At 43.0% G+C, this 17,300-nt stretch overlaps 1 protein-coding gene across 3 annotated transcripts in view; it reads right to left on the bottom strand.

Moving 5' to 3' along the window:
- Window positions 1–13,620: 13,620 nt before the first annotated feature.
- CDC42EP4 (CDC42 effector protein 4) overlaps window positions 13,621–17,300 on the bottom strand; it is a 28,926-nt gene continuing 25,246 nt past the window's right edge. For all 3 annotated transcript variants that reach the window (XM_074224652.1, XM_074224654.1, XM_074224653.1), the window contains exon 2: window positions 13,621–17,255. In XM_074224652.1, the coding sequence (XP_074080753.1) occupies window positions 16,092–17,156 (1,065 nt within the window). In that variant the 5' untranslated portion in view covers window positions 17,157–17,255 and the 3' untranslated portion in view covers window positions 13,621–16,091. The remainder of the gene's footprint in view (window positions 17,256–17,300) is intronic.

Genomic DNA, 17,300 nt, shown 5'->3' with positions numbered 1-17,300 from the left:
TGAGTGGATCACATTCTTTATGATAAGTCCATCACAAAAGTTACTTCCATATTTTTCCACCCTTGCCATTGCTGATCGCAACTCCCTCCTTTCTTATTTCTCCACTACCATGTACTATATTTTCTCTCTCCTTTCACTCTGACGCTGCTGTAGGGTTGCTGAGTGGTGCAGCAGACAGATCCCTGGTCCTGGGGCCAAGAAGCCCTGAGCCCCCATACCACCCCTTAGGCCCAGAATCCACCTGGCCCTGTGGTCCTGGGAAGGCCTTCCATTCCCAGCCCCTTGCAAGAAGTAAGAAAGAAAATGTGTTATATCTGGCCACTCTCCCCCCATGGTCCATCCTCTCCTCCTTTATTCACATCCCCACCCCTTCCCCCTGCTCCCCCACTCCTTCTTACTCCAGATGTCTATACCCCATTGAGTATATTTGCTGTTTCCTCTCCTAGCCATCTCTGATGAGAGCAAAGTTTCCCTCATTCCCCCTTGTCTCCCCCCTTCCATATCATTGCAATAGCTCGTTGTAATAAAAAAAATCTTATGTGAAATATCTTGGACTATTCCCCCCTCTCCTTTTCTTTCTCCCATTCCATTTCCCTTTTTTTCTATTGACTCCATTTTTACACCATATTTTATCTTTGAATTCAGCTTTCTCCTGTGCTTCAACTATAAAAGCTCCCTCTATCTGCTCTATTAACTGAGAAGGTTCATATGAGTATTATCAGTGTCATTTTTCTATGCAGGAATACATGCAGTTCATCCTCATTAAGTCCCTCATATTCCCCCCCTCTCTTCCAATCTCCATGCTTCACCTGAGTCCTGTATCTGAAGATCAAACCTTCTGTTCAGCTCTGGCCATTCCAAAAGGAACCTTTGAAATTCCCCTGGTTCATTGAAAGTCCATCTTTTTCCCTGGAAGAGGACATTCAGCCTTGCTGGGTAGCTCATTCTTGGCTGCATTCTAAGCTCTTTTGCCTTCTGGTATATTGTATTCCAAGCCCTACGAGCTTCCAATGTAGCTGCTGCTAAGTCCTGTGTGATCCTGATTGCAGCTCCACAATGTTTGAACTGTGTCCTTCTGGCTGCTTGTAATATTTTCTCTTTGACTTGGGAGTTCTGGAACTTGGCTATAATATTCCTGGGGGTTGGTTTTTTGGGATCTCTTTCTCGCAGGGATTGGTGGATTCTCTCCATTTCTGTTTTGCTCTCTGCTTCTAGAATATCAGGGCAATTTTCCTGTAGTAATTCTTTGAAAATGATGTCAAGGCTCTTTTCCTGATCATGACTTTCAGGTATTCCAATAATTTTCAAATTATCTTTCCTAAGTCTGTTTTCCATATCAGCTGTTCTTTCAATGAGATATTTCACATTTTCTTCTAATTTTTCATTTTTTTGGTTTTGAAGTATTGATTCCTGATTTCTGGTAAATTCATCAGTCTCCCTGAATTCTATTCTTTGTCTGAAGGATTTGTTCTCCTCAGAGAGTTTTCTTATCTCTTTTTCCATCTGGCCAATTTTGCTTTTTAAAGCATTCTTCTCAATAACTTTTTGAACTGTTCTATCCATTTGACCTAAGCTGGTTTTTAGCATGCTATTTTCTTCAGCATTTTTTTGGATTTCCTTGACTAAGCTGCTGACTTCATTTTCATGTTTTTCCTGCATCTCTCTCCTTTCTTTTCCCAGTTTTTCTTCTAACTCCCTCATTTGATTTTCAAAGTCTTTTTTGAGCTCTATCATAGCCTGAGCCCAATTTCTGTTTTTCTTGGAGTCTTTAGATGCAGGAGCTTGTGCTTCCTCATCTTCAGACTGAGTATTTTGATCCTTCTTGGGCTCATTTGCAAAATATTTCTCAATGGTCTTCCTTTTGTTTCTTTGTTCATTTTCCCAGCCTAAGCCTGTTTTTTGGGGGTGCTTCCTGAGCTTTTGGGACACTCCCACAAGGGTCTCAGTGTGTGAGGTTCTGTCCTCCCTCCTGGTCTGTGAATGACCATAAGCACCCCCCTCTGCCACGGGGCTGAGGTGGGGGGGGCCCTGCTGTTCTATGGGGGGCCTAGACTGTGGTCAGGATCTGAATGTGGTCAGAGCCCCAGAGTCCTGTTCCAGGGGCAGAGGACAGAGCTCTGAAGTCTCTCTTCACTCCCTTCCCTCAGCTCAATGGGCTCATGCCCTGGGGGCTCCTGCTTACTGGCTCCACCTGCTTCTGTTTCTGGCTTTGGGCTGCAGAAAGACCAGGCTGCTGGCTGTGTGCCCTGAGGGCTGGGCTCCACGTGCTCATGCTCACTCTGGCAGAGGTCCCCTGCTGTTCCCCCACTTTGTGCCCGGTGCTCCCCGGGGTGCAGCTCAGGAGACTCCCCCGCTGCTGTGAGCTGAGGCTCCCAGCGCCCTGGGGCTGCCTCCGGGAGGCTGAAGTTCTTTGGCTCTGGCGGGCCACCCCTCTGGCGGCCGCCCCTCCGGCCCCAGGGAGCAGAGCCTTTCTACTCTTTTCCAGGTTACTTTGAGTAGGAGAACTGCCTCACTGCGTCCCTTTGTGGGTTCTGTCTCTCGAAAGTTTAGTTAGAGTCCTTAGTTTATGAGTTTTTATCAGAGAGCTCCTAAGACTGGATCCCTTCATGTCGCCATCTTGGCTCCACCCCCACCCCATTATCTTTACCAAGAAAATTCCAAATGGGTTTTTTTATAACTGAACAACATTCTCTTCTTAATGCCTTTTCTCTTATTTAGGGAGTAGATCATGATGCTAATCCCTTGGTTTTAGATATTTTACTTTATCAAAGTGCCACCTTTCAACCAATGATCTCATTTCAATGTCTGTGTGTATTAGTCATTTTTTATTTCCATTTTACAGTTGAAGGAACAGGCTCATAGTGGTTAAGGGACTCTTTTAAAGTCATGTAAAGGATTAAGGATTAGAACCAAATTCTCAGACCAATCCTCTTCACCCTTGGTCACTTTGCCAAGATCATAGGATAATAGTTTAAGACCTAGAAGAAATCCTAGGGTTATCTAGTTAAACTTTCTCATTTCATATATGGGGAAACAGAAGTTCATAGTGGTCACCCAGATCACAAAGTCACACAGATAGACTTGGCTCCCTCCCCTCCTCCTTTTTTGCTTCTTTGCAAAATGATATTCTAATTTTAATGAAAAAAGATAATAATATAATGGAAAGGTATGACCTCCGAATTCATACATGAAATTCAGGATGGCACAAGGATTTGAAATCAGGAGTCATAGCCCGGGGACCTCTCCTCCAGAACCTACAATCTCCCAAGCAAGCAAACTTCACTATTTCTGCTTAGTCTGTAGCTTTTTCTCTTGGGATGAATCACTGGTAGTATTTATCCACAAACGGTAACATTTTGATTAATTAATTTACATCTACAAAATGGATGTGAAAAGCACTATGTTAACATTAATATGAATTTTTAATAATCACATCATTATTACTGTGCTCTTCCTTACTTTCTGTTAGATATTTTCTGGTTTCTCAATCCCAAAGGCAACTTCTCCTAAGCATTAGGAGAGATAGGAAGATAGAATCCTCAGACTTTCAGGGTTCCACCATAATTATTTCAATCCTCCCTCCATCTCCAGATCACACTGCACTGCATCCAACTTATTCTTCAAGATCTCTATTAGAAGAGATTTCCACATTCTTCCTTTTATCTCATTCACCTTGTGAAAACTCAAGGATTTGGTGTAGGAATTGAGGCACAGACAAGATGTAGTTTATCCACTTTGAATAAGAGGTAAATTTCATTAATACAGGGATCCAGGCTTCAAGGTCCAAGGTGTTACCATTTTCTTACTTCCTATCCACTCTCTTTCCTAAGATCTTGCCCCTAAAAGAATTTCAAAAGAAGTTGGTTTCTGTCCAGTTCTATGTTTATTGTTTTTTTTAGGAGCTGAGATCAAGGTTACAGCAATGCCACTGGGAGTGGTTCCTTCAAGGACTCGACAGCTGGCTAACCTGGGGGAAGGGAAGTCCTTTGCTCTCAACAGCTGCTGTTTATTGTTTTGCCCAGAGAATAATAAACCAATGTGCCCAGCCCTCCAATACAGCACTTTGTGGCCCACATATCATATATGATTCAGATGAGTACCTAAAAAACATTTTGAAGTATGGCTAAAGACATCCAAAGTAATTGCTCTGGGATGGATGGGTTAGCTTTATTCATTATAAAGAATAAGATATAATAGGAAGGTGGCAACTAGGTACCTCCAGGGAGGCCAGACAATGCCACAGAATTCCACCTCCAAAAATAATAGACCCAAACCATCTTATAAATGAATTATTTTTTGTGTGTGTTTGTGTGTAAGGAGTGAGGTGAGGAGGATCTAGAATATATTATAAATATTGTTAGATTTTTTTTTTGATGTCTTAATTGTTTTGTAGGGGTTTTTTCTCTTCCTCCTTTTTTAAAAAAAGTATTACATAACTGGGAGAAAGAAAGGTGGAGTATACAGGGGAATGTAAACTATATAAAGACAAAGAGTATTAATAAAAATTTTTTATTTAAGTGATTTAGGGGTGGCTAGGTGACACAGTGGATAGAGCACTGGCCCTGGAGCCAGGAGTACCTGAGTTCAAATCAGACACTTAATAATTACCTAGCTATGTGGCCTTGGGCAAGCCACTCAACCCCATCGTCTTGCCAAAACCTAATAAATAAATAAATAAATATAAAAAAGTATTTAAGTGAGTTAACCTAACTCTTTCTGCAATGCATTATACAGGGCCAGCCTGGTATGATCAAAAGAATACAGAATTTTGTAGTCAAAAGATTTGAGTTCAAATCTTGGGTATGATATTTATTCCCTGCCCTCAGGGAAGTCACCTCTCTGGGCTTATTTTCCTAAACTTTAAATAATTGGGTCAGATTTTAATCATTCTCAAAGTATGGTCTAGGAAGCTTTGGGGGTCCCTAATACTTTCTGGAGTCCATGAAGTCAAAATTATTGTCATAAAAATTTTTAAATGTCTAATATTATGTATATAATCCACATAAACATAAAGGGACTCTGAGACTAGAAAGTTTATGATGTGCTAGGGTAAATGGGGTAGCTAGGTGGTACAGTAAATAGAGTACCAGGCCTAGAGTCAGAAGACCCAAGTTCAAATCCAGTCTTAGACACTTACTAGCTGTTTGACCCTGAGAAAGCCATTTAACACTATTTGCTTCAGTTTCCGCAGTTGTAAAATGAGCTGGAGAAAGAGCTGGCAAACCACTCCTGTATCTCTCCCAAGAAAACCCCAAGTGGGGTCACAAAGAGTCAGATAAGACTGAAATGACTGAACAACAAAACTATGTTGAACTGTAGATATTACAAGCAGAGACTTGTCTGGAGAAAGGTAACTAGGATGGTGAGTACATAATAATCAAAATAAGGATTAGCTAAAACAACAAGCTAATACTTAGCCTGTGATGATGATGTTGATGTTTGTCCTTCATTCTCCAAGAAGACTATGACATCAGGGATCTTGGATTCCCAGGATAAGTCACCAGTCTCATTTGTACTTTCCAGAAAATCAGGACAAGTGGATGTGAGGCAATCAAGGATAAGTGACTCAGCCAAGGTCATTCAATAAGTGTCTGAGGCTGGATTTGAACTCAGATCTTCTTTATTCCAAGATTAGTGCTCAATCCACTATGCCATCTAGATGCCCTAACTGTAGATTGTAGCTTGTTTGTTGAGCGTAGTGGGGGAGGTATAGGGGGAACACAATAGAGTTATATTTAGTTTAGCTGTATTTGAAGGGCAGTCACATAATGGAAGAATTAGACCCTACTAGGATCAATGGATGGAAGTTACAGAGCAGGTGATTTTGTTTAATAAAAGAAAGAATTTCCTAGCAATTAAAGCCTATTAGAAAGGGCTATCTCACCAGGTGGTAAGTTCCCCTTCACTGGAGATATTCAATTAGAAAGTGACTAAGGATTTCTGTTTCAAATGGAAAACTAGACTAGTTAACTCTGAAGTTAACCTTCTAACTCTAAGATTCTAATTTAACTTAGAAATAGGGAAAGGAGTGCTTACCAGGGCATCATTGGCTGATGAAAATAATATATCCTTTCAAATTTAGAAACAAATCTGGTACTTGGGATGTAAGACTAGTTTCGGAATTTTGCTAAATTTTTCAATAAGTGAACAGAAATTAACTGGTTCACGAATGGAATTTTTTTCTGGGACTTTAAGACCCAGATGCTCTTGGGTACTAGAGTGTGGGAGTCTTGGCAGCTTCTTGGTTCCTATGCCTACTTTATAAATCCCAAGTTAGGCCTCATTTCCCTGTACACAGTTCTCCTCCCTTCACCCTAACCAAATTGCTTTCCTCTTCTGCCCCAGGCTCTCTAGGTTCAGTTAGGACTTGATTTCACTTAAACACACACACACACACACACACACACACCCTGCCTCCAGAAATGTATAGAAAATTTGCCCAGGATCCCTAGCTCCTCCATGCTCATAGGGGTCAGGGCCTCCCCCTGGAGAAGAGAAGAAAGGGGTAGAGTCACTGGAGCATAATTACTTCAATAGGAATGAGTCAGCAGAAGTGGCATGATAGGCCGGCTCTGTGCCAGCTTTTCCACTCAGGTTACATGCCCAGGGATGAGGGTGGGGGTGGGGAGGAGGAGAACATATCTTTTCCTCTGGCTAGTCACAGATGGCAGGAACAAACCAGAGTCAAATGGACAGAAAAAAGCCAAATAGTGTGCTTCCTATCCAAATTCCTTCTGCCCCTACCCACCTGGGTCTCTGCCTACATCCTCCAGCCTCTCCTTCAAACATCTTCTCCATCTTCTCTCTCCTATTACAGAAAAGAAAGTCCAGGACAATCTAGAGGTGCAAGAGGAAAGGTTTCTGAAGACAATAGGATCAGCATTGGCTCCTGTTCCTATTATCAGGTTCTAACTGGCATCTGAGAAAAGAGGCATGAATTAGTAGGGATGGGAAATTCCACTGGGTCTCGGGGGTGGGGTAAGGGAAAGAACCCACTGAGTCTCACTGTTAGGTGTTGGCAGCTAGGCGAGGAAATAGAGTTAAATGATAGATCGGCTGGGAGTCAGGAAACCTTGAGTTCAAATGTGACCAAAACACTGACTAGCTTGCAAGTCTGTTTCCCTTGGTTTCCTTATCTGTTAAGTATGGATAATAATAGGACTTACCTCCTAGGGTTGCTGTGAGCATTAAATGAGATATTTATAATAAATGCTTGTTTCTTTACCCTTTCCCTTCCCTTTCCCTGAGGAGGCAGAAAGAGGATCTGATAACTTCTGCTGTTGCCTATCCCAATTAACCTTGCTAACTTGGTACTCTTGGCATCCTAGTTATGGCTCATGCCAGGCCCTTGAACCCTCCAAAGAATGGTCTCCTAGAAGACTCGGAACTCTCAGAATTGCTGGCCAGTTCACTGTCATCAAATCCACTCCCGATTACATGGCCTATCCAAATTCCTGAGGGTACCCATACCTTGGCAAGGAGTTTCCATTGGTAATATCTGAGAGCACTTAAACAAAATTTCAAGGGAATGAAGGAGGGTTTACATGTTGTCCTTTATATGGCAGTTGCATATACTCCTCCCTCTTCTGTTACCTTGAGCAGGAACCATGTCTTCAGTTGTATTCCCCATCAGAACTGGCCAGAATCTGATAACTCTAAGAGGTGGAAGGAACCTCAGACTTCATCTAATCTAACCTGCTAAGAGGGGATAAAGAGACTGAGGCTTAACATAATACCTATAGAATAAGCATCCATAAAAACTTGTAGAATGAATAAAGACATCCTCCTTAAATGTAACCTTTTAGGCCTAGGGTCAGGTCCCATCTATAGTCAATTCTGATCATATTCTTGTTCATCTTTCATTTTCAAAGAGGATCAATGACATTACAAGGTGATATCTTGACTCCTTTGTGAATCTTTTGTGAATTGGATTTAAGTGAGACAAAGTCAAGAGCCTCCCACTCTCTTCCAGAGTCATTAAAGTTCAGTGGCAGGACAAAATTCAGGATGACTGTGAAGACATCTTTCACATCACAGAGTCCACAGCTTCAGCTGACTTTGTGGCCATTGGAACAAATTGTTCTCAATTATCCATTTCCTGAACTCACCAATAAGTTTGAAGTCTGTTGATTACTCTCAACCTAGTATTATTTCTCAGTTTATACCTGGAGTGGGAAATTGGGGAGAGGGTAGGAAGAGGAGAGATGAGAGATGTAAACCCTACCCATCATTACTTTCTGTAGCAGAGCCCCAGTTAGCTTACTAAGGTCACAGTGTCAAGGCCACAGTTTCAGTCTTTGTCTGGATTAATTGATTTTGGAGACAAAAGTTGATTCCATTACCACAGACTATACCCTCCAGTCAACTCTGGTCACAATAATGTGAATGGAAAAACACTCAAAACCCATGTCCTATTGACAGTAAAGGACAGTTGGAACTAAGATTGGATGCCCCCAAGCAGAGGCCAACCTCTATTTTTTTCTCTATTGGATTAATCTAACTTGACAGAGCAATGATGTGGGGGGATGCTGGGGAGGGGAGGAATGCAGTAAGGTTACATGGATCTTAAAACAGATACATAAGTACAAATTAATGGGCGAATGACCACTGGTCAGGGCTATTGTGGAAGGGATTCCTGCTTGGATGGTCATACTAAATGACCTCCAGCTGTGAGTCTATGATTTTTGTCAATTGGAATTTGAGGTTGGGCAATGAACAGGCTGAATGGTACCAATTGCAAACCCATTTATCTGTCTCTTGGCTTCTGTGGCTTCCTTTAGGTCCTGGTTGAAATATTATCTGCTGAATCTCCTTTAATGCAGTAGATTACAGAATGTAAACCAAAAAATTTTTTATTCTTCAGCCTCTTGGTTGTGACACATCTATTGACAATCTGGAAGGATTGTCCAACAGGCTAGAGGAATGGACAGGAGGAATTTCCTCTTTTTGTTCAAAGGCTTGCTCCTGGGAATTCTGCCAAACAGGGGCACTAAGTAAAGACATGAAGAGACCAGTTCAAGGATGGGTAGGGAATCTGGTAAATTTGTAACATAGCTAGGATGACCCAAGATCATAAACCTAATTTTGAATTCCAGCATTCCTCTCATTCATCACTCTACTCCTTTGAAAAGACCCCCCCCACCTTAGCTGTCACCCCAATGGCAGCCAAATTAAGTTCCCAGCGTATCTACTTTGCAACATCAAGAACAATTCTGCCACTATTTATCTGTTACGTTGCATAAGTCATATGGTCTCCCTATGCCTTTATTTCTTCATCTGTAAAAGACCAGATGGTCTTTATGAGCTTCTCCATGTCCACTGTAGGAAAATCTTGAGCTTAATACAGCATGGTAAGTTTAGTGGCAAGGAGGAGAAGTATAACTATGATATCTGTATTATATGGGTGAGCATGGGATAACTGGAACCCAGTTCTATGCCAGCAAATTCATGGGTGTGTCACAGATGGAAAAAGGCTGATATGCAATTAATTTCAAACTAGGAGTTATGCTCTGATCCAGCTCTTCAAGTTCCACCCTGAGGAAGTACAATTAATGTCGGTTTGAGTCCCAGGTCCCTGGTTTTTAGGGCTGCCAGTCTATTGGGCTGAGCACCAACTATCAGATAATGGGAACCACCAACAGAATGGATTAGGGACTATGTGCACTTGCTATCTCCTGGCACAAACTGTCCCTTAGAGTAGAATATCCAGTTCAACTTGACATCTTCAGTTAATGCCAAAGCTGGGTCTGTATGGCCTAATGTTTGCCTTTTCATCTTTCTTCAGGATATAGCACAGGGTCAACTGCTTGCTGTATTGAACAGCATCTCTACTCTGCTTAGCCGACAACCAATTGCTAGAGCTGTTACAAGGACTTTTTAAAAAATCTTTTCCCAACTTGTCTAGGAGAAAAACAACTTGGGGTGGGAGTAACAGTGGGGTCCTGAAACAGAGGACTGTCCAACCTGACCAAGGATGTGGTCATACTAGGAAAGGTGGTAGTCTTTTTTTTATACAGTGATGAGGGTAGAAAGGAAAGAGAGACCTGAAAGAGAGGGTTGCCACATATATACTAGGTGAGATTTGAGATTGGTGGTTACTATCAGGAGGAGGTGATAGGTCAAGTTCTCCCCACCCCCATTTCTATACCCTGGGGCAACCCTGCTTTGTTTCTTGCTAGTTAAGGCTTTTACTGGCACTATCTGTCCCTCCAGAAAAAGTGATAGTTATCAAAAGTTCTGACTTTAGAATTTGGGTTGGGTGGGGTAGCAACTGCTATTAGAATGTCAACTTTAACCAATGATTAACTAATGTCATTTTGCCAAATGTTTTATTTCCTCTAGCCCCTCCTGCTCCATAAACACATACACTTGGATGATAAGTTATACACAAATGTAGGGCTGTGAGATATCTTGATAAATGGTCAAGTATGGTAGATGTAGTTGGAGAACCTAAATTTGAATCCAAGGAAGCTCATTTCTGTAGCTTATAACCCATATGACCTTGGACAAGTATATATCTCTGGGCTTTCAGTTCCTCATCTGAGGTTACATAGGCTTAGATCCTTTCAGCTTTAAATCTATAATCCTATGATTATAGATTTCCTTCCTCCAAAATATTTTTTAGGATTCTAGTCTCCAAGAGTCCCTATACCCTATTCTCCCCCCCCCCCCCCCCCCCGCCCCTGGCAAGTAGGGGACACAATGCACAGAAGAGTGGGCCTGGAGTCAGGAAGACCTGAGTTCAAATTTAGCCTCAGACATTTACTAGCTGTGTGACTCTGGGCAAGTCACTTAACTTCTGCCTACCTTAGTTTCCTCAACTGAAAAACGGTAATAACAGCACTTATCTCCCTATGAGAATTCAAATTTAATATTATTTGTAAAGCTCCTGGTCCAAAGTGCCAAGTAAATATTTCCTTCCCAGGTTATACTTCCTTATTTCCTTTCCATTTTTTCCCTTCCTCAGCTACAACTTTGCAAGCTCAGTCCCATAACCCATCTCCCAATAGGTTGCCACATCATATCCCTGTTGGGTAACTTCTAGTCCTAGTCACCTCCCTTCTCACTTCTCATTAGTTTTAATGAGTATTATTCATTTACATTTCATTATCCATTTTAATTATTTCTCCTACCTGAGGCTGGAGAGCTAGTCCTCTTGAGAGGGTAACACCAACCCCAACCATCAGGCATGCAGGAGAAGATGGTGGGAGAATGGAGAGGAATCTTGCCTAAGAGGTATTTTTTACCCTTAGAATCAGGGACTGCAGGTAGCAAGAGACTCACCCTAGAGGAGGAGGGACATAGGCATAGGGAAGAGAAAGAAGACAAGGGAGGGGGCTGAGGAAGCAAGAGGAGGGCAGGTCACCAGGCCCTACCCAAGAAACTAGGGCAGAGACACCTCCTTGGCCTAATTTCCACAAGACTCAATGCCATACCTACTCTAAGGTTAGCTATAGTGAAGGGAAAGGAGACACATGGGAGGAAGAAAATTTGACCCTTCCACCTCCACAAGTCAGCAGTTGCTGCTTCTTTCAAACTCCTTTTCAAGATGCTCTGCTTGTCAGGCTTTGTGAGATTCAGAGCTAGAAGGGACCCAAAGGGATTAAGGATCAGAGATATTCTCTGATCTAGGATCAGAGCTGGGAAGTGATTTTTGAGGCCATCTAGTTCAAACCCTCTAATTTTACAGGTGAGAAAAATGAGACCCAACTGCCAATTTGCACTAAGGTCCTTAGTCTCTAAATTCATTGTTCCTTCTGCTATATAATAGCATCTCTAAGGGGGTGCTATCGAATTCCACAACATTCATCAGGATTCCTTCAGTAGACTAATTACCCAAGGGACCCAAATTAAAGTCTGTGGAAAGACCCTGGAAAAGGTCTATTATGTATGAAGGGAGGAGGGCTGGGGAAAGGGAAACTGTTGAACTCAACTTAATAACTACTACCCATTGGCTATTGCCTTTCACAGGCCCCTTTCCCAAATTCTAAGCCACTGAATTTAAATGTTAGTTAGAAAGTATCTTGTAGGTTGTCTAGATCTGTGGATTCTTACTTGAAAAAATGTTTCTGAGCACCTATCACCTCCCCCAACACAAACAGGGGATGCTAGGGAGTCTAGTGAATAGAATATGGGGCCTGGAGTCAGGGAGAACTGAGTTCAGAATCTACATTGATACTTACTGTGATCTTTCACAAACTATTTTTTCCAGTTTTCTCATCTATAAAATATGGATTAATAGTAGTACTTACCTCCCACTGTTGTTGTGAGGATAAGATGCAGATATCATTTCTTAAAAAAAAAAGTTGCAAAACTTTAAAGCATTTTATAAATGCTATTTATTGTGTATGTGTATATACACAATACTAATAATTAGTCACCTTTATAACACAGAAGACTGGAAATTTTAAAGGGATGAATGAGGAAGTATTTGATCTAGGGTCAATAGGAAGCCTCTTGAATTTGTTGAGGAGTGACATGCTCAGACTTGATATCTAGAAAACTTTGTGGGATATTTAGAAAACTTTCCTGTGGAGACAGGAAAAAATGTAATACAAGAAGACCCCAATGGTCCAGGTAAAAGGTGATAAGAACCCAAACAAGGTTTGCCGCTGCGTGAAGAGAGGAGACATATCATGGAATAGAAATGACAAGAGCTGGCAACAGTGCATAGTGGAATGAAGAGGTATCCCAGAATGTGTATGAGGGTGACTGAATGTTGGTGTCCTTGACAGTGATGGGGAAGTTGGGAAGAGGTGTGGGTTTAGGGAAAAAAGTAAAATCATCTTCAATACAGATCACAACTCAACTATACCTGATCATCCTGTGCCAGTGTCACCCAAAATTTAAGAGTTGTGGGGAAGTCGAGAGGACCCACGTTCAAATCTGCTGTCACTACAGTTGTGCAACTCTGGCAAATCTACCTCAGTTTTCTCATGTATAAAATGGGTTTCATAAAAGCACCTTTCTGGGAGTTGCTGAAAGTATCAAATGATGAAGTTGTAAAGTGCTGAGCACAGTATTCAGATGTTTAATAAAAATCTGTTCCTTTCTTCCCCACTCCAGATAGCCAGGAGGGAATTTTTCCAAAGGTACCTGCTCAGCAGCTGCAATATTTGTGTTCTGAGGATCTGAGAACTTGAGTTTAGAAGGGCTCAGTTAAAGGAGAAAGCAGTAAAAGGGAAAGTTTGGGGAAGTTAAGGAAACTTGTGGTATTGGAGAAATGCCCTATGATTGACTAGTTGGGGTAGCAGTGAGATGGTTGATCATGTGTCTTTCCACCCCACCCCCAAAGACCTCACCTCCCTGCACCCCTGAAACCTGGCTTTGCAGACCACTGATCTGCAACACCCTAAATATTACAGATAAGGAGATAGGATCAGAGAGGGAAAGCATTTGCTTAACACTGGAAACAAATTGATGGGTCTTCTCCAAGGGAGTTTGAAAGTACCTAGACTAAGAGGAATGTGAAAAGATGACTCCAAGGAGCCTGTGGGACCCAGTCCTTCACAGGAAATGAGTTAATAGTCATTGAAGATCCATAATTAGGACCATTATCCCATCATCAATATCCTGCCCTTCCCAATACACACAAACACACAAAGTTGAAAACACCAGGCTGAATCACTAAGGATTTTTAATGTTTCCTCTCTGTCTTCTATAGGCCTCATTAAAAAAAAAAGAATATGTATTTTAGTGTGTGCTACATCATCACCGGTAAACATTTCATGTGCTGCCCACACAGGGGTGAGGTCCATTCCCCTTCTCCCTATGCCAACAGGCTTATATCCCTTGGTGATTCAGAACTGTCACTGGTCATGGTTATCTCCCAAGACTGTGCTTTTAAAGAACTGTTAGTGTTCATATAGTCCCCATCAGCTGAGTCACTATTTGTCTTAGTCTTGTTCTATCCCTTCCCTTTTGACTTCTCCTCTCTAGCCCACCCCCCCCAGTTCCAGATCTAGGGTTATAGTTTTGAGTCTTTGGGCCACTCACCCTGCCCAAAGTAACTATGTCAAGAAGAGAGATGAGGAGGGGAAGCAGGGTAGCTTTCAGAGAAGAAAAAGTGTGAACAGGGGTTGGAGGTCAAGCCTTTTGGAGTAGTTGAATTTTTATGCTAGATTTTTATGGGGATTTTTATGCTAGAGATGAGATTTTGAGTTGGGAATCTGTTAGGTGCCTTAAAATATTTGCAGGAGGAACCTTCTGCCTTAAGGCAGAATTAGGAGCAGTGCTATATAAGTTGTAGAAAGACCAAGTTAAGATCACTGTAAGGAAAGTTTCCTAATAGAGGTAAACCAATATGAATTGCCTTGGGAGGTAAAGGGTTCTTTATTAGAGGTCTTTAAATTAGTGCTGAAGGACCCCTTGTCAAGGATGTTATATTATAGAGGGTATTCCTATTAAGGGATGATTAGACTAGTTGACATTTGAGGTCAGTCTGTTATGAAACTCTAATACCAGAGGCAAGGCTGACATCCTAAGACAATAGGCCTTGTACAGCTTTATAGTAGGGTTCCAACCTTCCCACCTATGGGAAGACTCCCACTATGAGCCCAAGATACAGGCAGCCCAAAGTAGGGACTGAGATTTAAATGAAACTCCTTAAAAATCAGGGAATACTGCAGGCTAATGAAGAGAACAAGCAAGTCTGGGAAGGACCCCATTTACCATAAAAATCTTTTTTTTCTTTTTTTCCCCAAAGAAACCAGATTAAAATTAAAAACTACCACGTTATTTGAGACAGAAAAAAAGGTTGGCTAAGTCAATAACTGGTCCTTGTGTTTGGGGACTGGGGAGAACCCCACACCCAGACTTTGTTATCGCTGCTCCATTTGGATAGACAATTTCAGAATCACATCCTAGGGGCCTTTCTCAGGGCCTTCCCATCATCATTGTCTTCCCCAAAGACTGCTGAGGGAAAGGGGATATTTTCCATGTATATTACCCCAAATGAGCCACCTGGTGCTGTTTAACTCCAAGGGGCCCCAGATTTCCTGCCTGGGTTCTGGGAGACAGAAATGAAGCAATATTGAGGGGGAGGAGAGTTACACAAGGAGGGACTAACTACAGCTCCAAAACTACTACCTCCCTTTCCCCTATAGCTAAGCTCCTTAACCTTCCAAGACAAAGGGAGCCCCAGTCACATTTGGGGGAGCCCCAAGCTCCTCCCAGTCCTTAGAAAAGGGAAGCAAGAGAGCTCCTAAAGGAGGGGGAGTGGAAGAGGGAACATTTCCCAATCAAGCTTCAAAAACTTTATAGTTCTCCTCCCCAAAGTTTCCCCTGTTCCAACATCCTATTTAAAACAGAAACATGAACAAAGAAAAAGGTAGATGAGGGGGCTTCTTATGAGCATTCTCCCACCTGCACCATATGTAATGCCAACCCTTTCCTCTCACACTCAAACATCTTTTCAGCAATGGCTAATAGCCAGAGAACAAAGTCACAAATCAAGAGGAAAAAAAAACTAGAAAAATGGGATGGGAAGGTGGGAGAGGTTTAGAAAAACAAAAGGAGAAGGGAAAGAGGAAACCTCACAGAATAGGAAAGAGGGATACACATAAGGAATGGGAAGGGAGAAAAGAGGGAGACATACTACGAGCTAGAGAAATGGAGATCAAATGGTCTGGCTCTGCTGCCCTGGTATTGCTTAAAGTTGAGAGGCAATCAGATTGACATCTGGCATTCATTTGGGAAGAGGGAAGGGGACCAGAAGGAGGAAAATTGATTCCTGCTTCATGATGAAGTGTTCATTGGCCAAGAAAACATCCCTGACCCCTGAATGTCTTGGTGAAGAGCAAGCTGTCCATAGATGCCAGGTAATTAAGCCATCCCCACTCTTTCTAACCCAGAGTTGCTTGACTCACAGGTTCCACCAAACCCCATATCTCAGAGAAAGGAGTCACAAAGAGGACCAAATATTCTATTCACAGGCGAAGCTGAATTATAGAGGTGTCTCCTGCAACTAAGACTTCCTGCCTTCAATGGGCTATTCTACCTGGACTCTGAGAGTCCAAAGAAAGGTAGAAAGTCACAGGGAATGGGGACAAAAATAAGTCAATTGTGCAGTCACTCAACATTCCCAACTCCCTTCACACACGGATCTCATCCTCTTCCTCGTCCATAAAAGAGAACTCTTTGTTAGGTTGTCGGGTGAGAGGGAGCTGTGCCCTCTCCAGTCCGTGGGGTGCAGGGCTTCGTTCCTCTAGGATTCCAGAGGCACAACTGGAGATGGAACTACTGTCTCTCGTTGTGTGGCTGCCCACACTTCGGGCAGAGGCTGGGCTAGGAGCTGCTGCTGCCCAGCCCGCATCCTCCAAAGTGCAGGGAGGCAGCAATGGTGAGTCTGGACCAGGCTTCCCTTCCTGCTGTAGCAAAGGAACAGTGGCAGAAAGAGGGGGCTGGCTGCTGTGGCTTGGGCCTTCATCACCATGGCAACCATCCTCTTCCTCTGGGTCCCATTCATCCTTGTCCATGATGCTAAGGACATCCCCCAGCATGGAGGGCCCCAGGTCAATATGGAAGGACATGATAGATTCTGCATGCTTCAACCCATAACCAGCTTTGGGTACTTGAGGCAGGTCTGTGATGTCTCCAAAGGCCTGCTCATCAAGGATCGGGTCAGGAGAGTGGGCACCCCCAGATCCATTCAGATGGGGTGTTTTCTCCCCAGCTCCTCCTTCCTCTTCCACCTCTTCCTCCTCTGCTCCTCCAGTGGCTGCCTTCTTCACAGGACTGGACGAAAGACTCTTAGGCAGCTTGCCAGAACCCTTCTCGGCTGCCTCTTTCTCATTGAGCTGGGGCAGGGACACTGCATTCTTCACAAAAAGAGCAGAATCCCGCAGAGAGCCCAGCATGTCCCGTCGGTCTCCCCGTGTCACTGACTGGGACCTCTTGCTGCCTCGAAACTTTCGAGACAGAAGGCTGGGTTTAGATGAGGAGGTAGCACTGGCCTGCTCTTCGAGAGACTCAGGGTCTGGCTCCCCAGCCTTACTGTTGAGGAAGGAGGTGTCCCCAAAGGCATCCCCAGCACGTCCCACATGCATAGTGTGGCGGAAGTCACCCAGAGGAGCGCTGATCATCTCTGCTGTGAGGTCCACTCGTGAACGGCGTTTTGAGTGGGCTGAACTGGACACTAATTGCTTGAGAATCGGCATCTTCCTGGTTCAGGAAGTCAGGACCTCTCAAGGTCAAAGGCAGGATGAAGGAGTCTGGATCCCGATGAGGATTGGATGAAGAGAATACAGTAGCAGGGTCTGGGGAACAGGACACAAAGGATTAATGCAGTTTGGAAAAACAAT

This window comes from Macrotis lagotis, chromosome 2, assembly GCF_037893015.1.
Source record: "Macrotis lagotis isolate mMagLag1 chromosome 2, bilby.v1.9.chrom.fasta, whole genome shotgun sequence".
NCBI classification, from domain to species: domain Eukaryota; kingdom Metazoa; phylum Chordata; class Mammalia; order Peramelemorphia; family Peramelidae; genus Macrotis; species Macrotis lagotis.
This window is presented reverse-complemented; position numbering and strand designations above follow the sequence as displayed.